Source organism: Miniopterus schreibersii (assembly GCF_964146895.1).
Source record: "Miniopterus schreibersii genome assembly, chromosome: 11".
In the NCBI taxonomy this organism is placed as follows: Eukaryota; Metazoa; Chordata; class Mammalia; order Chiroptera; family Miniopteridae; genus Miniopterus; species Miniopterus schreibersii.
In genome coordinates, this window is record NC_138111.1 from 22,984,074 (window position 1) to 23,011,000 (window position 26,927).

A 26,927-nucleotide genomic window follows, 5' to 3' on the forward strand; every position below is an offset into this window, starting at 1 on the left:
GGAACATTTCTGTCATTGCAGAAAGTGCGGTTGGATCGTGCTGGTCTAGAGCTTGTCGTCTTTGCCTCAGGAAGCAAGACAGGTGGAGGTGAAGATGAAGGAAGTGCCTCCAGTAGGGCTGCGAAACTCGAACCTCTGTCTTGTCTGCCCAAGGGCCTGGAAGATGTCTGTAATCTTATCAGTGAACGCAGATTTGGCTTTGGTTGCCTGATAACCAATTTAGGGAAGCACTGGAGATTACTAGTTACAGTTGTAAAATAAGTTTGAGTGTTACTATTGATTTTTCTGAAAGGGTGAGTCACTTTCCTTTTTGAGACCTTAGGTTTTCAGCTAAAAATTGAGTGAGATTGAATAGACTGTTTTGGGAGTCTAGGACATTCGAATGGAATATGACTGAGGCTTTGGGATTTGAGAGCCAGCAATTTGTCTCTATGGTAAAATCTCTTTTGAGGGCGACATCTTACGAAATGGTACTTTAGAGCAGTGATTTTTCAACTGGGGTGCTGCAAGTATTTTTTTTTTTTTTAATCCTCACCTGAGAATATTTTCCATTGGTTTTTTTGTTTTTTTTTTCTGAGATAGAGAAAAACATTGATGTGAGAGAGAAACACTGATCAGTTGCCTCTTGTACTTTCCCTGACCTGGGAGTCAAACCCGCAACCTGGGTATGTACCTTGACTGGGAGTTGAACCTGTAACCTTTTGGTGTACAGGGTGACACTCCAACCAACTGAGCCACCCGGCCAGAGCATGCCACAATAATTTTTAAAACATTCAGTACCTGACTATTTAGTCAGGGGCACTGACTTCTTTTCCCTTTAGATTGTCAAATAAAAAAAGGACAACAGCCACCTGGTGTGAATGAATCAAAATTATACCCATTTTTTGGTCGGATTGGCAAAAAATATATATTTTTTGGTGTGCTGTAGAATTTTAGTAATTAGTTTATATGTTCCAGGAAATGGAAAAGTTTGAAAACTGCTGCTTTAGAGGAAATTTTATTGAATAAGAACATATCTACATTTTAGTTGGGAAATTACCTGTAAAAAGATGGCCTGTCAGTATATTTTGTTTGTCTTAGGTATCAGAAGGATACCCTCGCCAGGAGCTAATCTTCTAATTTGATAAACCCATAAATGAATGTGCATCTCTTACTGCCTACTTTAAAATGGCTAGAAGTTATGTGACCTCATGAAGACAGACTAATGTTTAATATTTAAAGCAGTCTGCTAAGAAACTTGAGCCAACTCTAAAATATGAAGAAATAGAGTTCGTGAGTAAGTCGTAAACAGTTAAAATTTTGTGGTCCTTTGGACAAGATACGCTCATAGTTACATGCCTGCTATTTTGCTCTTCTGTTGTATTTGAAGTTTTGGAAAACTCAACTTTTAAAAAGTTACTGACACAGCAGTGAACTCTATCTCTGTGGAAAGAACAGTTTCAAGTGAAGTGTGATTTGGACTTATTCTGAGAGAAGAAATTTAGGCAGTCTCAACTCCTTTGACTTTTATTACTGTGGTTCTGGCCCAACTGCAGTAAAATCTCTGCTAGCTGGTGACAAGCTCACACTTTTGCAATGACTCCACATTCTGAAAGAGCTAAGAAAGAATAAAGAAGAGCTACTTTTTTTATTTTTGTAGTAAAAGTAATTTCTTAGAAAACATCTACTTAAATCGACTCCTTCCTCAAGCTTTCTAGATAGTACCAGTTTTTACTATAAGAATGGATATTAATTGTCTTAGAGTCTTGTGATCTGCTTAACAATTAACAAAAGTATCACAGTATTGCAGAATATGTGGTTCTTTGCTTAATCTTCGAATGAACAGTTTCAGAGACCTTAATTTTTCTTTAGAGCTCTAAAAACCATGCTACATTTTTCCCCCCATAGAATTTTAAATTTTATTTTTTTATTGCAGTTTGCATTTAACACTTTTGTATTAGTTACAAGTGTACAGTTAGCAGATAGACATTCAGGTTCCCTCCAATAATTCAAGTGCTCACCTGGCACCTTAGATAGTTATTACAGTATTGTTAACTATGTTCCCTGTGCTTTACCTTAGGTCCCCATGCCTGTTTTGTAAATACCAATTGGTACTTTGTAATTCCATCACCCTTTTTTTTTTTTTTTTTAAAGTATATCTTTATTGATTTCAGAGAGAGGAAAGGAGAGGGAGAGAGAGAGATAGAAACATCAATGATGAGAGAGTCATTGATCTGGGGATCGAGCCTGCAACCCAGGCATGTGCCCTGACCGGGAATTGAACCCCGATTGCCTGGATCCTAGGTTGATGCTCAACCGCTGAGCCACACCCGGCCGGGCTCCCATCACCATTTTTTAACCTGGACCCTAACACGCCTTCCCTCTGTCCTCCATCAATTTGTTCTCTGTATCTATAAGTCTTTCTGTTTTGTTTGTTTGTTTATTGTGTTTTTTAGTTTCCACATATAAGTTATATATGGCATTTGTCTTTCTGTTACTGATTTATTTTACTTAACTTAATACCCTCTAGGTCTGTCCATGCTGTCACAATGGTGAGATTTCATTCTTTTTTATGGCCAAGTAATATTTCATTGTATATATATATGTACCGCTACATTTTTATCTGCTTGTCCAGTGATGGACACTTAGCTTGCTTCCATATCTTGGCTATTATAAATAACCCTGCAGTCAGCATCGGGGTACGTATATTCTTTCGAATTAGTGTTTTGGGGCTCTTTGAATATATACCCAGAAGTGGAATTTCTGGTCATAAGACAGTTCCATTTTTAATTTTTTGAAGACCCTCCATACTGTTATCCATAGTGGCTGCATTAATCTGCATTCCCATCAACAGTGCATTAGGGTTCCCTTTTCTCCACACCCTCGCTAGCACTTGTTTTTTGGTTTATTAATGATAACTTTTCTGATAGGTGTGAGGTAGTATTTCATTGTGGTTTTGATTTGCATTTCTCCGATGATTAGTGATGTTGAGCAACTTTTCATACATCTACTAGCCACCTGTATGTCCTCTTCGGAGAGGTGTCTATAGTCAGGTCATCTGCCCACTTTTTAATTGGGTTGTTTTTCTGGTGTTGAGTTGTCTGAGTTCTTTATAAATTTTGGATATTAATCCCTTATTGGATGTGTCATTGATGAATATCTTCTTCCATTCAGTAGATTTTTTTCATTTTGTTGATGGTTTCCCTTGCTGTGCAGAAACTTTTTAATTTGATGTAGTCCCATTTGTTTATTTTTTCTTTTGTTTCCCTTGCCCAAGGAGATATGTCAGAAGAAATATTTATTGCCCAAGGAAATACATTAGAGATTTTACTGCCTATGTTTTCTTCTAGGAGTTTTATGGTTTCAGGTCTTACATTTAAATCTTTAATCCATTTTGAGTTTATTCTTGTACATGGTATAAGAAGGTGGTCATTCCATATTTTTTGCATGTATCTGTCCAATTTCCCCAGCACCATGTATTGAATAGACTGTCTTTACTCCATTGTATGTTCTTGCTTTCTTTTTCATAGATTAATTGACCATATAGACATTTATTTCTGGGCTCTCTATTCTGTTCTACTGATCTGTGTGTCTGTTTTTATGCTAGAATCATGCTCTTTTGCTTACTGTAGCCTTGTAGTATAGTTTGATATCAGGTAGTGTGATACATCCCACTTTGTTCTTCCTTTTCAAGATTGCTGTCACTATTTGGGGTTTTTTATGTTTCATACAAATTTTTGGAGTATTTGTTCTAGTTCTGTGAAAAATGCCATTGGTATTTTGAGAGGAATTGTGTTGAATCTATCACGTTGGGTTGTATGGACACTTAATTATGTTGATTCTTCCTATACATGAGCGTGGTATATGCTTCCATTTACTAGTATCTTTTTTTTTTTTTTTGTCTTTGTCAATTTATTTATTTATTTTTTTATTTATTTTTTTAATTTTTATTTTTGTTTAAAGTATTACAGATGTCCCTTTTTCTCCCCAATGACCCGTTCCCCCCGTTCCCTCCTCCTCCTCAGTCCCTCTCCCCACCACAATCCATGTCCCTGGGTCGTGCATATATGCATATAAATTCTTTGGTTACTCTCTCCCCCTATCTTTTTGGATTTCTTTCTTCAGTATCTTTTAAAAATCCCAGTACGGGTCTTTTACCTCCTTGGTTAAATTTATTCCTAGGTAGTTTTTTGTTTCTTTGTTTTTATGCAATTGTAAATGGGATTGTTTTCTTAGGTTCTCTTTCTGATAGTTTATTATTGGTATATAAAATGCAACCAACTTCTGAAAATTTATTTTGTATCCTGCTTCTTTACTGAATTTATTTATCAGTTCTAGTAGTTTTTTGGAGGAATCTTTAGGTTTCTCTATATACAGTATCCTGTCATCTGCAAATAACGACACAAACTGTGCTACGTTTTAAAGCATGTTTCACTTATTTGTTTCAGTAATAGCCCAGTTTACTTATTATTTAATCGTGTCTGTACTCTGTTCCTAGGAATATCTTCCAGAAGTATGTGAAGTATTCTTCCCTTAGTGATAACTTGAAAGTATATCAACTAAAAAAAAAACTTTCAGAAGAATACTTAGTTTAGGAGTCAGAGTTTTGGTCTCAAATCTTGGATCTGTTGTTTTTCACTTTTGTTATCTTGCCTGTTAACTTCGGAGGAATGATATAGGTATTATATCTGAATTATAGGAGGGGTTATTTGCATGTTTCTATGATTTTGTGGAATAAAAAGTTGTATAAATGTATCGTAGTTTCTTATTCCTAGATCTTAGTCTCTAGTACAATATCTTATACAGGTTAAGTCCTCAATAATAATTTTGTTAAGTGTATGGGGGGAAAAAGGTAAAGCTAGGGTCTGGAGGATCAGGAATGCATAGGGGAGTCATAGTTTGAAAGCATCACAGAGAAGGTGAGCCTTGGCATAGGTGAGGGAGTTAGTTATTTGGATTTCTTGGGCGAAGAGCCTTCCAGGTAGGGGCACTAGCCCTAATGTGGGTCTGTCCCAGCCATATTCAAGGAGCAGTGTGGGGGTCATGCTGTGCAGCATATTTAAGACATGTAGCTAAAACCCATTTTTGCAAAATTACACTTATTCTTACTATGTACATTGTTTCCTGATTTTTTTTGGTCCTATTCTGTGCTTTATTTTATTTTTAAGAAATTGCTGATCTCACCCAGTAAGGTAAAAATTTCCTAACAGGGTTGCTGTTGTTATTATTGATCCCCTTAGTCCTTTGCCCAGATGCCTCTGCTGGGAATAGCTTTGACTATTTACCCGGAGTAACCCCAGTATGCAAAATTAAAAATATTTTCTATGTGTGAGATGGTGGGTCACACCTATAGTTGTAATAACTTAAAATGTTAATACAAAAGATTTCCTGATATATTTTTTGATCCCTCAAAGCAGTATACTTTCATGGTACAAAAAAAGCATAATGAAGAGAAAAGTGCATACCCCAACCACTGATAACATTTTAATGTAGAGTTGACCCTTGAGCAATGTGGGGATGAGGATTGCTGACCCCAAGTACATAGGTGAAGATCTATGTACTTTACTACTAATAGCCTACTGTTGACCAACAAGCCTTACCAATAACATAAACAGTTGATTAACACATATTTTGTATGTTATTTCTATATATACTGTATTCTTACTTTAAGCTAGAGGAAAATGTTAATAAAAATCATAAGAAAAATACATTTACAGGATTATATGTATTTGTACCCCATGCAGTTCAAACCTGGGTTTTTCAAGGGTCAACTGTATGTCCTTCCTTTTTTTTTCCCTGCATATATTTGAAAGGACTTTTAACAGTAACATGTGCATTTTGAACAAGGTAGGGTTGGGCTTGTGCTCTTGTTTGACCTTGGTATAGAGTGGTACACCACTGGTGATCTGGATTATAGAAGGAAAAGATGCCCACATGTATACATGTGCTTGTACTCATAACTTGGAATTGACACCTCACTTGACCACTTAACCTTTCTGAGCTTCCATTTTCTCACCTGTCAAATGGGGATAAAGACCTCTTCTGCAGAGTTCTGGGAAGACAAAATGAGACTCTTTGTAAATGTGTCCATGGCATATCGTAGGCACTTAAACTTTTCTGGTCTCTGCCACTTATTAGGTGCTCAAGAAATGTTGTTTATTTTTGGGACAATGAGTAAATGAATCATTTCCCTTTTTTGTAATTTTCAAATTGTCCACTAGTGGTATAAAAATTGTGTGCACTGAAGTAATAAACTGGTATGACTGGCTTCCAGCCCCAGTGGTGTTCTAATGCTGATAATTGTACTGTCCTAACAGCAGCCTAACAACGTGACTATTAAGTGAGTAAGTTATCTTATCTGCCTAGCTCTGTTTTATAATTGTACTTAGTTTTGTACTTACACTTATTATGTAATGATGAACCTTGTTTAGCCACTTGTTTGGAGAAGTCAGCCTATTTGAGTCTTACCATTTAACAAATATTTGTACTTCCTATATGTCAGATATCACAAAGTTTCATTTTCCTTACTTATAAAGTAGGGATGATATAATTCCTACTTCAGCTTCAGAGTTGCTACGATGATATAAAAGATGATATGTGTTTGTAAACAGTAAATATAAGTTGTTACATTGGAATATTGTTGCATGCTTCAGACATGTTTGTACTTGGATTTTTTCTCTGGAAGCCTAGGTATGCAGTGTACATTCCTTTCAGGGAGAGTTGGTGCATCATGAAATAGTTCTTGAGTCTGTATTTCTAGGATTCCTGACAATACTAGAAGGTAGAGAGACTTTAAAGCTGGAAAAGCCTAGTTCATTCCTGGCTCTACTTCTTTGTAGCTGTGTGATACTAAGCAAATTTCCTTATCTTTCTGACCCTCAAATTTTCTATTTTAAAAGTGGGGATAATTCTGCAAGGTTGCAAGGTTAAGGTATATATTAAGTACTTTGCACCACCTAGCATATAGGACCTGTTGGGTTTTTTTGTAAGGAAATGAATAGAGAAGGAAACCTTGTCCGACGGATGAAGCCATCATTATGAATTAGAGAAAGTACGTTGGTGGAGGATAGTGCTTGTGCTGACCATCTTTCTGTGCTTTCACTATCTTTTTGACCTTCTGAAATGAGTAAATGGGTGAGGATTTTTATTTTAAAAGTCTGATTGTAAATATTAGTGGTTTCTTAAAATGCTTATTAACTTGTCTCTTTTCCCTGTAAGTTATGACATAGCCTTATTAAAATAGTGACAAAAGTAACTTGATTGATAGAAATAACTAACTTGATATGCATGTTTGATTTTAATACAAAGCAAATAAATTCCTGTAAGTGGTGTAAATGAAAGTGGTGAAACATGCTTTGTGCTCTACTGTTTAAAAGGTATCATTTGCTCCACATAGAAAAGCATCACTTCTGTTACTTTGTACAATCAAGATCATTCAAAAAATATATCTTTGTTGTAATTGATGAGGTTTGAAAAATGACAGCATTTTAGAAATATATAATCTTTAGTTGAATTTAGTAAGGGAAGAAAAGATTATCACAGCAGATTTTTGGTCACTGAAAAGATGCAAAAATGAAAACCCTGTTTCCGTAAGTGTAGAAGATTCAAATCGCTGGTTATGTGGTTTCATTTGTCCCTATAAGCCTAACTTACATATACCATAGTTATCCCTTACATATTGCTTCTAGTGGAGTGTAAAGTTATTTACACGTAATATGTATAATATCTACTTCTTTAGTAAGTTTTGGCCATTAAACTAAATCTGTTTATAGATTTGATGAGAACTGTGGCTATGGCAAATCTTTTTAAATTTAGGTACTGTGCTGAAAGTATTTGGTAAAACCATATTGGCATAGAAGGTAGTTCATGATGGCCCTGGCCTGTGTGGCTCAGTTGGCTGGGCATCATCCCATGCACTGAAGGGTTGCTGGTTCGATTCCTGGTCAGGGCACATGCCCAGGTTGTGGACTCAATCTAAGGTGGGGTGTGAGCAGGAGGCAGCCAATGTTCCACTCTCACATCGATGTTTCTCTCTATCTCCCCCTCTCCCTTCCTCTCTTTAAAAAAATAATAATAAAATAAATCAATAATATAGTTACAATTTTAAAAAAAAGATAGTTCATGATGGGTATTTCAACTTGGGTCAAGAAAAGGCCATTATACAGTCTTGCTTTTCTAATCTTATGAATGCATTTACAAATCCTTCCCATTGGGAAGATGGGTACTTGGTTGAAAAAGGAGGGTAAATTATGTTTTCCAGTCTACAACGCTAACTAATAAAGGCTTCCTTGATATACACTTTAAAAAAAAAAAATCGTTATTGATTTCAGAGAGAGGAAAGGAGAGGGAGAGAGAGAGAGAGATAGAAGCATCAATGATGAGAGAGTCATTGATCGACTGCAGCCCGCAACCCGGGCATGTGCCCTGACCGGGAATCGAACCCCGATAGCCTAGGATCCTAGGTTGACGCTCAACCGCTGAGCCACGCCCGGCCGGGCCCCTTGATATACACTTGAACAAAAGAGTGGTTTAAGGTATATAGTAAGATGAGCCCTCAAGAAATACCTTTTAAATCTGAAAAGTATCTAATATCCTGTAGCAAAATAATCATATTTTCAGCCTTCTCTTTCTCATTTGACTTATGAGGCAAGAGAAACCACCTGTCTAGAAATGACTGAAGTAGTTAGTTGTATGTAAGGCTGTGGTGTTTGATGCCTTAGTGGTCTCTTTTAGCTTACTTTATTTGGGGAATACTGCTTTGTACTGTAGTACTAATTTCCCTTGATCATCTATAGCTGTTACTTCTAATGCATAATGGATTGTGATATTATGAAATTATCAGAGTTTGTCTATATTCCCACATGACATGATTTTTGAAGAGTCTCACTTATTTTGAATAATGTAATTTTGTTCAATGTTGTTTTGTTATAAGGTTGATGAGATGCTGTAGGATCTTAACTCTTGTTTGTATCAATTAGCTTATGGAAAATTGGTTGTGTTATATGTAGTTTTCCTTAAAGTCACAGAACCTATCCACAATGTTAAGTGAGGGCTTACTGTACTTAGTTAAGAAATATCCCTGAATATTGTAAAGATGTGAATACAAGATATTTTCTTAATGGCTTAAAGTGCACTTTTATTCAGGTTGTTTAAATGGTTTTTAGTTTCAGGAGGAAACAAGGGTGTCCTCAGGGCACAGTTTCTTCTAAGAGAAATAGAGGACACTAGTATTATCAAAATCTATTAACCCGTTGTCAGGACTGGGGTAATTCATATCAATTAAAATTTTAATGGTAATTAAAGCCAATACTATTCACACAAACCAAATGGGTATATGAGTATAACCTTTTTTTTCTTCTTCTTTTTCTGGAAATCATTCAGAAATATAAAGAAGCATTTTAAGTTCTGAAATAATATTTGCTAATGCTATAGTTCATAAGTCCAGAGGGACACATCATATATGGGAAGGCTAATTTCATCTCTTGTTGGCAGTCAGAGACTATGTGGTTTGTTTGATTTGCATGCGTGGACACTTTTAAGTTTGTAGATTGAACGTTTCTAATTAAAGAAGCTGGTATTTGCCTTATTGGAGGCTACCAGCATGATTGGACTTTTTAAAAATGATTGTGATGTGTTCCCCAGGTAATAGTAGCTTTTAATTGTGAATTATACTTCGCTGTTGTAAGTCTTCTTCTCATAACCTTTGTAGCATTTCATAGTTACCTACCCCATTTCTTCTTGAAATGCTGTTCTTTCTGCTTCTTTAATGCTCCAGTAGTTCATTCTCTCTGTTTCTGTTTCTTTCTCTGTTCCTCGTTGGTTTGGGAGAGGGAAAAGGCCTATGTTTAAGAGCCAGAAGACAGTAAGGAGGTAAATGTGGATATTCTCTAATGTACTAAGAGCTTCTGTTTTCTCTCGCTGTCCCATTTTGTCATCCAGCCATTTTAACTCACAGCTTTAACTGTTACTCTCTAAAGACTGGAGTAGCGTGGGAGTCTGGTAGTGCTTTGGTCAGTGCCTTGGGCTCAGTTACTTTCTTGGTGCTTTTATCCTGGGTATATGAGAAGTAGTCAAATACAATTTCGAAATTTTTCATGCTAGATGGTAGAAAGCACCTACTCTCTGCCCGCTGTTTTCTTATTGACTGGGCAAGGCATATAAATAGTGAAATTGCATTAGATCAGTGACTGCAAAGAAATTCTTTCTCCAAAATAGTTTTACTCCCCTTTCAGTTCTACCAGGCACCTAGGTTTGTAACTTCGGTTTGTTGAACTTTTAGCCCTTTAGCGTTTTGTCATGACCTGCTTGGCTTCCTTTTGAAAGTTTCCCCAAATCTCCTGCAGCCCAGTTCAGACCCCAGGTTTCCTTCTTTGCTGCCACTGCGCTCTCTCCAGTCTTTGTCATAAAGTACGGAGCACTCATCTTTCTTAAGTCTTGAAATCACTGTGCTCCTCCCTTAATGAGAAGCCTCCCTTGTTATTTTCTGCTACAGTAGATATCAACCCCTCTGTCTGGCTTTCAAGGGTTTTATACTCACTTTTCTAACACTTTGGTTTTTTCATTAACAATGGGGCTCCAACTTAACCTTCCAGCTCCGTCTTCCGGCACTGCGCCGTGTGAACTTCCATGGCCCGGCTTGGCTCCGCCCTCGCTTCATCCACAGAAGCTGCTCTGATCATCTAACCCATACAGTGCTCTTTGCCTTTTTCCTGCCTTCTCCCCAAATTTTTCTAGTTTACTTTCTGTAATCCTTACAGTGCTTGCATCATATATCTTGTGTGCTAATTTTTCATGCATGGTCACGAGGACAGAATGTGCCTTTGAGCTGTGACAGTCAGGCTTTCCCTGGCTCAGTGCTTCCATCCCCACAGGTCCTCAGCCAGGTACTGCCACAAGCTGTGGGTCTGTTCTTGTACATGATGGGATTGTAATGAATGTGTAGGATGGAAAGGAGAGCAGATGCCCAGCCTGGTAAGGTAAAACTTTCCAAGGGCACTGCTTTTACAGTGGATTGGTTTTTCCTGTAAGTTTTCTATCATAGCAAGTGTTCAATTGGAAGCTAAATGGCCATTCTGCCAGGGATGCTGTCAAGAAGAGTCCTGTATGATGTGTGAGGGAAATACTACATAATTAGATAAACTAGGGCCCCTTCAGTTTTGTAACTCTAAATAACTACTGTTTTGACCTAATAAAGTAGAGGCCAGAGAGGTTGATAGGAACTGAGGGATTGACTAGGATATTCATGAGTTAAATATTAATACTGATAATTTATAGGTGAGTAATCTTTATAGTTTATGGTCCTATATTTCAGTGCTCTCTTTACAGCTTATGATGTTGAAAACAAAATTTGAAATTATAAAATATACTTTTGTGGCCTCACATTTGATCATTTATTTGACTCCTGAGTTCCATTTAGGAGATTGTCTAGCCTACATAGATTCTTTATCTGAAAACTTTATTGTTTTGAGTTACTAAAAACAAAATGTTCGTTGGAACTGCTGCATTCATTTCACGTACTGATAAATAGGAAAGTTATGCCCATCCTGTAGCAATAGAGGGTGTAAACTTCAGTTGATTGAGACTTGCTTTTTTCTCCCTTTTAAATTAGAAACCAGTGGTATATTTTTTGTATTCACTCTCTTACTTTGGCTGTGAATTGATTTGTCACTTTTTTACTTGCTAGTTTGTCCTCAGGCAGGCCAAGTATTTTTCTTGTTTGATGACTTTGATGGGTGTAATGTAAACATTTATGTATTATTATTCACACTCCTATCCCCGGTGCCTAGTACAGTGCCTAGCACATAATCGATGACTCAGTAAAATATTTGCTAAGTGAGTAACAAACGAAAAATGTATGCACCAACATGTATGTAGGCTTTCTTAATGGGGCTTTGCCATCAGGCATCCTGGGCACGAATTACAGTGTAGCGCAAAGAGCAGTCCTCTTTTTCCCTTTGGCTTTGATTTGCAAGTATTTGTTCTGGACTGTTACTTACAAGATCCAGTGCAAGGTATTAATTGGGAGACAGTAATGAAAGGAACAATATTGCACACACATAAACTCCACCCCCACCCCACCCCCGGGTTCCAGAGTGTGTGTAGAAAAAGAAATGAACAGTGCTCATCTTGAATTTTCTCCCACTTCCCATCCTTTGTTAGTACCACCATTGCTAGAAGCTTGGGTTTTAGAGGAACAGTATGTAGTGAATTTAAAACAAAAATCCTTTCCACACGCTGAGAAGCTCATTCCTGGTTCTGAAAAGCTTCTGAGTAACAAGAGCATTCTCTGAAGGTCAGAGAAGTACATTGTCTATTCCAAGTAAATTAGTTCACCACATTTTTAGAGTATAGTGAAGGACAAAACACAGATGACTGTAGTTTTTAATCGAAACCCATGCCCTATCAAATAACTAATACGCAGGGGAAAGTATGAATTGCAACACTTTTTTCCTTTTATTTTCTATGGTGGTTTTTACTGGCAGAATTTGAGTTTAGTGATTATATTACTTATATTTGATTTTTTTTTTTTTTTTTGCATAGAATCTGTTTTTCTAAACATGTCTGTGCCCACCATATTTTAAGTTATTTAATGAAGAATGTTGTAATTGTTCTAATGTTTCTTTATAAAAGCAGATTGGTTCTAACTTGTCCTAATAGGTTGCACTGATATTGTAGGAAGGTTGGTTGTTATCAGTGAGCAATGTAAGGGTTAAAGGAGCTTCCCAGTGTTATTCTATACTTAGTCCTATTTTTCCCCTGTCTTTGAACTTCTAGTTCATTGTAATGCTTCTGGGAATACTAACAGTGAGATGTGCCTTGATTGATACTCAGCTTCAAGGCTCTTACAGTGCCTGTCAGCCTCAGCTTCTTTTCTCCTGGGACCTTTCATATCTCTTAGCTCCTTGCAGCCAACTGCAAACCTCTAGGCTTCTGCTGCCTACCAGCTTAGTACAAAACTGAGGGTAAGAGAAGTGGCCCCAGGGAGAAGAAACAGTCTGGATCCCATGGCATTGGGACGTCGGGTGGGAGGTTGCTTTGTCAATCTGGATTAGAAATGGAAGGGAACTGGTACCTGGTACATTGCTTATTTCTTGCTACAGGAGAGACATAGCTTGTAAAGGACTTCGATAAGCTCCCAACAAAAAGCAGGCAAGTGAAAGATGCCACAAAAGTACACTAAGCTGTCACTGCAAAATGCTCAGCAGAGGTAATGCCAAATGAGAACAGTAATGCCACATGGAAGGAACATTCTCTATTGAAGCTTCTATTTTATGACAATTTTGATGCAGAAATATCTATTTAAGCAAAAGGCAGTATACTTTTAAAAATTAATATCTGTAAATTTCTAATTACACAGATTAGAAAATTCTGTTACAGATTCTGCATTTTTCAAAAAATCTCACTAATTTGCATGTCAATACAGAATTTTCACAAATGAGTTTTACCTGTTTTTGTGTTTATATTTGAGGACCAAAAACATTGTACAACATTTAAAATGAATTTACTACATGTTTGTTTATAGAGTCAAAAGCTTTGTTCTCTAAAGCAGTGCTTCTTAAACTTGAATGTGCGTAGGAATCACTTGGGGATCCTATCAAAATGGAGATTCTGATTCAGTAGGTCTGGGGTGGGGCCTGATATCCTGCATTTTTCACAAGCTGTCAGTTGATGCCAAAGCTGCTGCCTCAGGGACCACTGTTTGAAGAGCAAGATTTTAAGGTATTGAGCTTTAAAACAAACAAACTCACTCACTGGAAATATTCTTCCTTGCTTTCTAAACTGATTTCATAAGATTTTCTAATAAAACATTTAAAGCAATACCTACCAAATGCTTTTGTGACTATAAATCTTGCTAACAGAAATAATATTTAATGACTTCTTCTGCCTGATACTTGATTAGCTTCTGATCCCAAAAGTCACTTATTTTCATGACTGAATTAAAATCTTCAAATAGGACAGTACAAAAAGTATTGGAATTTTATCCACTACTGTAACATAGCTCTTCAGAAATGTGGGTGTTCTGTGTGCTGAAGTATCTGGAAGTCATGCCAGAAAACAGCTCAGGGAACCCGAAGGCATTACTAGGGGTTTGTGACAGCTCTTAAGAGAAGGTAAAGGGGTTTCTGCAGTGGGCAGGAAAATCACTTCTGAGATCCCCTCTAAACCTGAGTTTGTGAATCATCACCTGGCGCTGTGCTTTTTGCCACTACACGTTTTAGTATAAACTTCATACCTACTTGATAACCTTATTGTCTTCAAACATGTTAAAAATGTTTGTTGGCTATTCCCATTTCTGAACATCTTTCCCTCATTTTCTCATCTCCAAGCCCCCCCAGTTCTTAGTGTATTGACATAATCTACCCATTCATTTACTTAGCATGTATTCAAGTGCTTACTGTATACAGATAGGATACTGTAGTAGTAAGTGGTCTCTGGGATACAGAATTGAGTAAGGTACAGTCTCTACTTTCAGGGTGCTCACTTGCCTATAGGAGGTAAGGTAGCACAAATAACCGGTGTGAAAAGTAATATTGACACCCTACAGAAAGTGCGCTAAGGGTTCAGAGGAGAGAGACTGAATCACTATTGTCTGGGACCATCAGGAAAGCCTTTATAGAAGAGGTAGCTTTTTAAATCTTGGAAATGAAATAGGCTTTCCTGGTTGTTCCAAGCTGAGGAAACTGCACCAGCCATGTATGGAGGCAAGAGAGTAAGAACACACATTTTAGGAATTGCAGGTACTATAGATCCCTTGCATGCTTGGATTTGTAACTTACAGGATTTGGGCCATTTGCGAGTTACGCTTGAAGGGTCATGTAATTTTTCTGAGTAACTGGTTTTATACTTTTGTTTCAAGTCAGTGAGTGAGGCTAGTGATTGGTGTAGCATTATATCTTAGCTCCTATTTATTCTCTATTTACTCTTATTCCACTTTTCATTTTACTGTATATTATATGGGAGGGCAATATATATTTATTAATAATTTAGGATTTGTGAAGAGCTTGTCAAAGTTCCTCTCAATTGCTAAGGAACTGCTGCAGATAGGGTGGCCATATAATTTATTGCCCAAACTGGGACCCTTTTGAAAGGGGGTGGTGTTATTATTAATAATATTCCAAGGCAACAGGCATAAACTGGATTTGTCTCAAGCTAGAGTATATGGCCAACTAGATTGGTTACTCTAACTATAGTTTATGTTGTTTGTAGTATTGATTGCAAATGGGAGCAGTAGGATGTGACTTAGGAAAGCTAGTTTGTAAGTGGTCCTAAATGCCAGGCTGAGGAGTTAGGTTTTTATATTGTAGACAATGAAAAACGCTTGAAGGTTTTTACTGGGCAGAGGAATTAATATATGCAAATCAGCATTCTAAAAGATTAGTCTGGCCTCTGTGGACAGGTTGGATTGAAAGGGAGTATCATCGATTGAAAGGGTATATTCGAATGGTAAAACTTGAATGGTCTTAATGTACTAGGAAAATTTATTTATAAAATTATGAACAGAGAAGCTTTAATAATTCACTTCCAGTATGTGTTATTGATGTTTGTTAATACTTCTGAAGAAGATCCTGTTGAGCTAATGACTTACTTGGTTAATATTTTTTCGAAAGGAATAGCACTGGGGCCTAGTAGAGAGTGCCAGAGCACTTCGTATGTGTTAGTGTTGTAGCATGTATATATGTTTATACTGTAACAGAGTTTGATCTAACATTGAGGGAGATTGCTTAATAAAAAAAAAAAACTTTTCAAAATTTATTTCTAAAATACTCTCTCTTATCATGTAATCAAATTTTCATTGTATCTTGTTTCAACTTGATGATTAGAGAGAATTTTAATTTTACAGTAACTTCTATTTCCCTAGCCTACACTTTCCCTTTTTCTATCCCTGTGGAGTAGACCAGGCTTTTGAGAAAGAAAAGGCATTTTCTACCAGGAAAAACACACACAGCTTCATGGAAGAGGGAATCTGTGACTTAAGGGTTGATTATGCAATAGTGGAGGAGAGGATGCTCCAGGTAGAGGGAACCATATAGACAGAGAGAAGCAGAAAAACTGTGGGCATGTCTGGGGAAAAGCAGCTGGCTGTTAGGTGGCTTCAAAAATGCTATGGAGCCCGGCCGGGCGTTGCTCAGCGGTTGAGCGTCGACCTGGGATCCAGGCGGTCAGGGTTCGACTCCCGGTCAGGGCACATGCCCGGGTGCGGGCTTGATCAATGACTCTCTCATCATTGATGTTTCTATCTCTCTTTCCTTTCTCTGAAATCAATAAAGATATATTTAAAATAAGTAAATAAATAAAAATAAAAAATAAAAAACTGGACCATTTAAAAAAAAAAATGCTATGGAAATACACCCAGTGTACTGGTACCACCAGCCAGTTAGGAGGTCATGGAAGGTACAGGGAAATTTAAGGGAAGGAAAGCTTTTTAAGGAAATTTAAGGGAAGGAAACACAAAGATACCTCAGTGTTTAAAATCCATGTAATGGAAGGAAGTATTATCTACCTGCTGGAAGAAGCTCCTATTTAAAACTAGTCTGTCGCCTGGCCGGGCATGGCTCAGCAGTTGAGCATCGACCTAGGATCCAGGAGATCAGGGTTCGATTCCCGGTCAGGGCACATGCCCAGTCGGGCTCGATCCCCGGTCTGGGGCATGCAGGAGGCAGCCGATCAATAACTCTCTCATCATTGATGTTTCTATCTCTCTCTCTCCCTCTCCTTTTCTCTCTCTGAAATCAATAAAGATATATTTAAAAAATAAAAATAGAAAAAATAAAACTAGCCTGTCACTTTATTTTTTTAAATGAATTTAGTACAATATTTACCATTTCACTGATGGGCCTTTTATATAAGATCATATCATTAGACACATTTTTAGACTGGAATGTTTAATATTTGGTACAATAAATGCACATGGAAGGAATACCTAAGGAATTATAGATGATTGGAGATGCCTCTCTTTTTTTTGGCAAGGAAATGAGCTAATGAACTAATTTGTAAAATACTTCATGTTCACGTTTATATATTTACATGTTTAAATATTCCATCATTAGAGACTGTATTCTCCATGATTACTAACATCTTCCATTCAGAATTTCTTTGTAGGTTTTCATTGTTTCCTTAAAAAAAATAAATTTAAAATCTGACTTCAAGTCTAAATTTAAAAATTAAATTAATGACTACCCTCATCCCTTCCTGGTTCAGAGCTACTTGTCTTTATTTTGCTTAAGCGCTATAGCATTTGACACATAAAAATGTTTCCCTAGGAGAATCTTGTTTCTGCCCAGGGCTGACATGAAAAGAAGCAATTTGTCAGACTAGTGGAGCTTGCTAATAATTCAAATAAACAGCCTGTCTTTCCCTTAATACTGCATATTAATAGAAATGTTAATGATAAACGCCTCCTTCACACCCTACAGTGACTGAGAAGAGATTACTGGGGCTGAGACAGTTTTCTTGCTTTGGGCCCTCTTAACCACAATAGTTAGCTGAATAGTCTTAGGAGTTGCATGTTTATTAGCACAATGATTCTTAAGTAATTGTTATCCGTTTAATACAGCCAAATTGATCCTTGGTTGCCTCATTTTTGTTATTTCCTAGCATGTAAAAGCAATTAAATTTAGAATATAGTTGTCTGTAAACATGTATTTTGATAGGCAATAACTATTCAAAAGTGAGCTTCCTTGGATTGCACAGCTATGATCACTCTTCTGTCTTTGCCACATTTTTCTCCCCTCCCCTCATTACACCACTGCTGGTTGGAGAGCTCCTGGACGCAGGGCATACCTATACCTTGCCTGATGCATTCCTGCCCTCAGTACCTAGCAGACACTCTGCAAATGACTGCTGACTTTGGTAATGACCAACTTTGTTGCTTTATGATATTTTTGCATCCTCTTGAATTATTTTTCAGTCCACAATCTTGCTGACCAATGTAACTGGATTTGTTAAAAACAAGACAACAGGCCCCAAATGGAGTCACTTATGCCAAGCCTTACGTCACCAAACTGAATTATGTTTTGACTCTCGGAAATGGAATCTTACACCAGTCAGTCAGGAATTGCCTGATCAGCACTAATTAGGTAATCTGCCTGATAGACTCCTGCCATCCCTAAAGGAAGGTAACGTTGCAATAACCAGCTCACTTTTTTGCCTAGTATCATTTCCTTGTTCCCATCCCCTGCTTCCTATAAAAGTCTTTCATTTTGTCCAGCTCCCTGGAGTTCTTTTTTTTCTGCTAGATTGGATGCTGCCTGATTTGGATTGATATTTGCTCAAATAAACTCTTAACAAGTTTAACATTGGCCCTCGCCAGTTTGCCTCAGTGGTTAGAGCATTGGCCCACGGACCGAAGGGTCTCTGGTTCGATTCAGGTCAAGGACACGTACCTCTGCTGCAGGCTCGATCCTGGCCTGTCAGGGTATGTTCGGTAGGCAACCAGTCGATGTGTCTCACAATGATGTTTTTTCTTCTTTCTCCCATTGTCTCTCTCCCCCTTCCTTCCACTCTCTCTGAAAAGCAGTGGAAAAAATATCCTCGAGTGAGGATTAAACATTTTTTTTAATATGCCTCAGGTTATCTTAAAGGTTACAGTTATCTAGAGCTGGCCATACACTGATGAGGGAAGGACCTGTGAATTGAATAATGACTAGTGAGGGAAGTCTGATCTTTACAGTTTTTGAGGTGTTGAAAATAATGAAATTAGTTTATATGGGCCAAATATTTAGGGATTTAAAATTATCTAGCTTGCTTTTAGGATAGTATAATTTATTGGTTGCTAGCAGAAATACTAGTTAGCTATTGGTTACACTATTGTGGTAATTTGAAAATAAGACTAGTGTTATTCCTAGGCTTTTTCTAAGAAACAAGTAAGTTTATAGAAATATTTCAAATAATTAGCTGGGCTTATTTACATACGCACATCAACACGTCTCATTATACCACTTAGAAATTGAATTACAAGTGAATTATAAAGTTTTTGAGTTGTAACTGTTGTGAGTACTGAAGTGTCCATGAAATGGGTGGGCAAAGCAGTAGTCTTTAGAACCTTGGTTAGGGCCTGACACTAGTTGTCATTCAGTAAAGAGCAATGGTTCAGTGAATGAATTTCCATATACAAACTCTGGTTTGAACAAAAAACTGCCTAGGCATCAAAACACATAGTGTATTAAGGATGGAACCTAAAGATAAAATACACTAAATAATTCTTTTTAAAATAATTGAACAATGCTAGTTTAGTTTAACATTGTATTTTTTCTTTGTTTTGTGGATAGCAAGCTGAGATTTTCTTTGATAAGTTTGAACTCTGTGTTTCAGAGATGCTAAAGTAGAAGCAGAACATTCTTACTCTCTTTTTAATAGCCTCTCACTTAACGTATTGTTACCACCAGTAAGTGAAGATGAGGTAAGAAGGGCTTTTGAATTCTCTTCATTTTGTTTTGTCTTAGAATCAAGGTAGGATAGAATCAGCTAACTTAGCTTTGATTTTATGTTCTTTCAAAACTGATAATCATCTGGCAGTGTTTTCCTTGTGGTGCTATAAAGTTGTTGACAATATTTAAAAGAGTGAGTAAATTCTTAATTTACTTAATTATTTAGAAGTAATCTTTTATATATTTGGAAGTATTGGGAAGCCTTATTTCACCAGTTTCCAGGCTCGAGAAGTTGTACTTCTCCGGTTTCATTATCTAGTGAAGGATTAAGATTAAAACCAATTGATGGATGATTTTGTAACTAACAAATGGAACCAACTTTATTCATAAATTTTCTTCTTAGACTTTTTGTATTATTTGCCTTTTGTGGAAACATTTATTAATTTCACCTTTTTGAAATTTCCAGATAACTTGGGTTTTTACTCCTGTAACAACTGAAATAACAAGTCTTGATACAGAGAATATAGATGACATTTTAAGTAAGTACTTTGATATTTTTAAAGTATACTTCTCTATAAAGAGTTAATTGAGATTTTACTTTATTTTTGTATATATAAACTGTCTAGAACGATTGAGGAGTTGGCATTCTGATTAATTCCATGGTTTACTGATAACAAAAGCACTGTTGGTTTTAATTTTTAGTAAAATTTCTTTAAGTGTGTTACAAGTAAAGTTTAGGTCCTGTTTTATTTCTTTGCCTAGTCATAATTACCACTCCTAACAATTCTTAAAGTATTTTGCTAAAGCCTCCTTAGTACTAAATGTTAATGACTTTAGGACACAGCTAGAATTTTTTGTCTTTTTTATCTTTTAACTAAGTCACCTACTCTGATCTCTTTTATTGTCATTGGTCCAATTAAGTTCTATAAGTGTTTTACTGAATGCTTTGTTTGCTGACTGTGTATTTGTGGATACGATGAACTTTGGGGAAAACATTGCTTGTTCTTAAAAGTAGAGGGAAGGTGGAGACGTGGTTGACAGAAAAATCACAATTTAGGAGATTTAAGAAAATCTACAATGTGCATAAAAGATTTTTTAAGCACTCCATTTCAACACACTGATTTGAGCAGAACAAAACCAGAATAGTAGAGGTAAAGGGGTTTATTCATTGAGCATCATCACTGTTTTATGTCCTTGAAAGTGGTTTTAAATGCTAAAAGTCTCCCCTCACCTTATGGGATCTCTTTAGAGCAATGATTCTATGAACTTTAGCATATATCAGAATCACCTGGAGGACTATACTGCAGGCCTGGCCCCCAGTTTCTGATAGAAACTGCTAGACTCCATCTAACAATTTGCATTTCTGTACAAGTTCCTATGCATTGCTGTAGCTTCTTGACCCGGGACCACAGTTTGTGAACCATTGCTTTAGAGTAAATAAGCAAAAGGGAATTGAAACTCACATACTCTCACTCATTTATTCTTCCAAATTCTAGAATATCTGTGTGCTTTATTTTTGTGAGTACTTGAGGAGTTTCTGTTTGTATTAGGTTTAGGAGAAAGGAAGGGATATATCTTTCCTATGTCTTCATATCCAGATACGCAAATGATACCAAGTTATTTTTGCAACAGAATAACTGTTACGTGTCTAGGAAACAAAGACTTTATTTTACCCAGCACTATTAGTAGTAGATTACTTGTTGCAACCAGGTAGAGAGGGCTGTTCTGTGAAATAGGATTTTACTTACAGAGCTAATTCAGTTATTTGTAAATATGGAAGGTCAGAAATGGATTGTTAAAATCCAGATCATTCCACTTAATTTTTTATGAGAGTAGGCTGTTTATTAGCTTACTTGCCTGATCTGGGCCTGATTCCCTTCTGTTTTATACTCACTCTGTGAAGGTTTAAAGCTGGAGGACAGAGAGAAGGAACAGGGACTCCTACAAATAGTGTAAATTGTCTCTGCCTGCGTGTGTGGTTTCTGAGTGAAAGGTAACTTAATGGTCGTTGTGTATGTTTAGTGGGCCCTTGCAGTGGAAACAGACCATGATGAAAACCACATCTTTATGTCAAAATTATGTAGACACAAATAACTTAGGTTGTTTGGTTTTGTTTTTTAATTTCAGGAAATGCTGATGTTGCTTTAGTAAATTTTTATGCTGACTGGTAAGTAATCTTATTTCTGTGGTTTAACTTGCTAAAGGTGAATTTTTCTTTGCTAGAAAGGGGTGAGTGGGGAAGCCTTTTTCTTTTGTGAGACAATATTCCAGTACAAAATCAATTAAGGTTTATTTATAGATGAAGGAGCTTAATTTGGTGAGCATTTGTGTTTTAAGAGAGATATATACCTGATTCCATTATCCCACATTTTAGAATAAAAGACGTAACATAAAGACTCAATCCCTCCCCCCCCCCCCCCCATATGAGTACTTACTGCAATTCTGTATTTTTCCTGATTGAGGAAGTAGGGCAGTATTTGGAGGTGAGGGTGTCGGTGTGGCAGGTTTAGAAGGAAAAATAATGTTGACATTTTAAAACATTTATCATCTATTACTACTACTAGGAAGCCTCCCTCCCTGTCTGAATCAGATTCTGTCTTCTGTGTTCCCGTAGTACCCTGTTTAACATTTTCTTTTTCTTATTGCATAGTTCTGTCTTTTATCTTTGTTCGCATCCTAGCAAACAAACCTTGAGGGTAGGTAGAGCCAGTGTCTTACATAGTATTCCCAGCATTTAGAACAAGGGCATAATAGGTAGTAGATGGGACAGGAAGGAGGGAGTTTCAGCTAGAGAGAAGTTTGAAACACGCATATAATCCTTATTCCTAAACAATCTGTATCTTATTTGGCTCTCATAGGTTTACCACCCACTAGTCAGCACTACCCTGTTTCAGGCCGTAGTCCCACATTTTAGATTCCTGGGATAGCCTCCTAATTGATTTTCTCTGCCTCTAGTCTTCTGTGTCACCATTCTGTTCTCTACAAAGTAAGGTGGTCTTTCCTAAAGTGCACATTGGATCAGTTTACCCCCATCTTACACCCCTAAATGGTTTTCTTTAGGTAGACTTTAGGTAAGTCTCTTCTTACTGATGACCTGGTCCCCTCCTACCTCTACAGCTCTACCTCTTGCCTTTTCCCACTTCCATATTCTGTTCTGGTTATGTCGAATGTCTTTCCACTTCTGTAATATTCTGTGGACTTTAGCATCATTAGTCATGGTGTTTCCTCTGCCTGAATGGCTCACTCTTACCTACTTATGTACCTACTTAAATTTTAATCATCTTTCAAGCCTTAGATTAGATTTCACTTTCTCCAGGTCATCCTTTCTCCTCTCTAGTCAGGTTAGGAACCCTTTTTATCTCTCCCTGAAACACCCTGTGTTTACCCAACCAGGACACTCCTGTGCTATAGTGTAGTTGGTAGCTCCCTACATTGTTAGCTTTGTGAAGTTATCACATCTGTCTTTTTTCAACATTAATCCCCAAGCACTTTGCATAGTACTTGGCAGATAAGTTTATAATTAATATTTACTGAATGAATGATGTATAGGTATTTAATGAACAAATGTTTACGATACACAGAGAAAATGCCATTTATAAAATACAATAAAGGTAGCATTTTCAAGGTAAATTAGGTAGACGCTCATCTAGTCCAATCCTTTAAGAAGAAAATTGAGATCCAGAGGAATATTTTCCCAAGGTTACTTGACTAGATTGTGGCAGAGTTAAAACTAGAGCACAGTTCTCTTAAGGGATTTTATGTGTTGTAAGAAAGAGAATCAGAGCGTGCCACTGACTTTGTTGCAAAAACTGAATTGTTAAGTGTGGGCTAATTGCAGTTATTTGAAAAAACATCCCCCAAATCCCTTGAGTTGTCCACGAATTAGTACTATTTCATTCAGCTTAAAAAACTTAGGGAATTGGCTGCAGGACATAGGCAAACACGGTGTAGTCTCAAAAGCCAGTTCTGAGTTCCCTCTGGAAGATATGAATGTGACTGTTTGAGGAAGAATTCTGTAACAGAGCTGCCTAAAAATACTGATGCACCTTAGAAGGGAATAAACCATAGGAGGTACTGAGTAGTGCTGTTATATGTCAGGCTCTTTATATACATTCTTTTTAATGCTCAGAACTACCCTGCGGGTAGGTATTATAATTTCCATTTTAGGTTGAGGAAATTGAGGCTCAGAAAGGTCATACGGCTAGTAAGTGGTGGAACTGGGATATAAACTCAGGTATGTCTGACTCCAAAGCTTATTATTTTTGTTCACTAGGTCATATTATTAAGTGCCCCCAATTTGTCCTTGAGAAAAGACTTTTACCCATTTGGTTGATTTGTAAAGGGTTGATTCAAGCATTAGGTTGGATTCAGATGACTCTTAAGGTCCTTTTAATAGATCTATTGCTTTTGTTATGTTACTTTTATAAATGTAACTTTACATATATATATGTGTGTGTGTATATATATGTGTATATATATGGGAACATGTGCATGAAGGTTCAGTAATATTGTAACTGAACTTTTATTTCATCTTCCCTTCTACATTTTGGTATTAAAACAGACCCTACTTTAAACAAGAACCTGGGCTTAAACGCTTACTACTAGCATACTGGACAATCCAGAAAGGAGGAGTTCTTAATGTATGTCTTTACCTTGCCTGTAAGCCAGGAGCCTTCTACTGATTCTTTACTAGATCATATCCTACTTATTTAAGAAACTATTAATCACCCTGGCCAGTGTGGCTCCGTTGGTTGAAGGTCATCCCATGCACCAAAAGGTCATCAGTTCGATTCCCAGTCAGGGCACAGGCCCCGGTTGTGGCTTGATTTCCTGGCGGGGGGCATGCAGGAAGCAGCTGATCAGTGTTTCTCTCTCTCTCTCCCCCTCTGTCTTCCTCTTTCTCTAAAATCAATAAAAACTTTAAAAAAAAAAGAAACTATTAATACCTACCCCTTATCTTCCCTACCCTCCAGCACCCTATTTTAGCAAACTGTAAGAACCTACAAACCTGTGGTCCTAGCCTCTCTAGTTCCTCCATTCTGTCAGTTTATTCATGTAACAGACATCTGTTGAAATGCTTATTAGAATATGTAGTCAAATAAGACACGGTCCCTGATGTCCACAGACCCCACCCACCTATCCCAGCTGGGAGAGATTTAAGAATGCTAAAAGAGGAAAGAGCCACTTGAAAGCAAGAGATTGAAGATACAGATTGTGTCTCCTTGATATATTCTAGGACATCTCCTTAGGAAGTCAGGTGAGTGGGCTAGAAGAGATATATATAAAAAGCAATAGGGAGGAAGTGTGAAGTTTGCATCCTTTCACAGGCTTTATAATATTTTTGTTGAATTCTAGTTAATATGTATGACCTAATCACATATGGATTAAAGGGTTCATAGGCTTCATTTAAGTAAATTTCTCGGTAGAAAGGGCTCTGTAAGCAATAGTAGCAATTATAGTTTGTTTTTTTATTAACAAATTCTCAATACCCTTTTCATATGAGAATGACCATTCTAACCCAGCTGGTTGTGTGCTGATTCTGATTCTTTTTTCTTTCTCATCAGGTCTCTTTAGTGACCCACAGCATGTATTTGTGAAGTGGTTGGCCTGACTAAGGGACAGTCAGAATTAGAAGTGTCGAGTTTCTGGAATATTGTGGGGCTTGTGCCCCTTTTTAAAAGTAAAAATAAAACACACCAAATGACAAAGGAAACATCGACCAGAAGTCTTGTTTAGGAATTTAAGACTTTTTCTCCTGGACTTAGTGTATTTAGTAGTTTATAGATACAAAAGCCCATTTTAACCATGGGTAAACTTTGAGGGGAAGCAGTTCATTATATACTATATATCCTTTTCATACGACTTATTTATTTAGTCTGCTGTTAGCCTATGAAATCTGATGGAACTAGTCAGGTGAATTGGTCTAATATTTGCAATAAATTTATCATTTTAAAGATTTTGAACAGTAGTCTAAAAATACGTTCATTATTTAGAGAAAGCTTTTATAAATGCCTGGGTCTTAGTAGTTGCGAATCAAGTAGATACATCTTAGAGGGCTTATTTCAGGCTTGTTTCGTGGCCTTTATGAGAGAACCTTAGCTGTATGTTTTCCATAATATTGGCCATTTTCCTAAGGTGAAAAAAAACTCCAAAATATTTTAATTATTTGTACAGTCTTTGAATTCAGAATTGTCTTCATCTCCAGTGAATGACATCAGGATTCATCCCTAAATTAACTGTGATTGTCTGAAAGCTGTTCATTGTATACATGCTAAATATCAATGGGTAATAACTGAAATAAGATTTTATTGAGTCTGCTTTTCAGTTTTAATTGGTACCCTTCTCTGCATAGGTGTCGTTTCAGCCAGATGTTGCATCCAATTTTTGAGGAAGCTTCCAATGTCATTAAGGAAGAATATCCAAGTGAAAATCAAGTAGTGTTTGCCAGAGTCGATTGTGACCAGCACTGTAAGTACTTCAGTAGGAAGTCTGGATGAAACGCCCCATGCCCATTTCTACATGCATACACACACACCTTTTCTTTTTCAAAAATGCTCTGCTTCAAGTGGAAAACAAATCAAAAAATACTAGTGACCTTGCTCAAAACATTATTATTTAATTCTTTTGTACTTATAACAGTACTTTCCATTTTCCCTGTGTGAAGGGTTTAAATTATTTATTTATTTATTTTTTCATTAAAATATAGTAGGGCAAGCATATAGGTAGTAAATCATAACTAGCAATGTTTTCTACCAAAGCTAATACCAAAATAAAATAAAATTGAAATACAGTTTTAGGGGAAATAATGGATTTCTGTTAGTTTTAGAATCATGCAAAAATACCATTTGTAGTCATGCCAAATAAAATAATCTCAGATTTTTTTTATGTGTTTCTGTTATTTAAAAGATTCTATATAGATTGGCTTAGACTACCTTTCAGGCGTAAGTAGCTATAGTTACTATTTATAATTATTGAAGCCTAGGTTAGACGCACTTAAAATCCCACCTCTTGGATTTTTCCTGTCCTAGTGGAGCATTCTCTCAAATCCTCTTGGGTTTCTGTCTTCATGACAGAGGTCTTCCACTTGAGCTAGTTCGCTTGCAGTAGTGGTTTCTCCTCAGTTCCCCGTCACACTTGAACTTTCTTCTCTCATGGTACCAAACTAATTGCATTGCTGGTTCATTGTGTCTTAGTCGTCTCACCAGCTGCAATGGCAATTCTTCAAAGGCAGGAACTTTTTTCTTTTCTGTTTTCAGTGGTTTTGTTTTAATCCCCTTTAAGTGGAGACCAAACTACTCATTAATCTCTGAATCTCAAGCATCTGACAGTTTCTGGGAGACAGAGACTGCTCATTAAAAGCTTGTTGCATGGGGACTGTTGGTAACTGGACAGAATCTAGAACTCCCCCATTCTGCAGATTTTCATCCTTTACACTTGACAGAATTCGTACGTGTGCGCACTAACCTCATTTTACTGATGAGAAAATGGAAATAAGGCGTCTTAACCAACGTCGTATCACTTAAAGTCTAATCAAGCCAGATTTAGAATCCACGTCGGACAAATGCCTTCACAGACCTACAG

The 26,927-nt window shown here is 36.9% G+C and overlaps 1 protein-coding gene across 1 annotated transcript in view; it reads left to right on the forward strand.

Moving 5' to 3' along the window:
- Window positions 1-26,927, forward strand: part of ERP44 (endoplasmic reticulum protein 44) — a 61,000-nt gene that overhangs the window by 5,297 nt on the left and 28,776 nt on the right. The window contains exons 2-4 of the mRNA XM_081152505.1: window positions 19,813-19,885; window positions 21,474-21,513; window positions 25,699-25,814. Of these exons, the coding sequence (XP_081008631.1) occupies window positions 19,813-19,885; window positions 21,474-21,513; window positions 25,699-25,814 (229 nt within the window). The remainder of the gene's footprint in view (window positions 1-19,812; window positions 19,886-21,473; window positions 21,514-25,698; window positions 25,815-26,927) is intronic.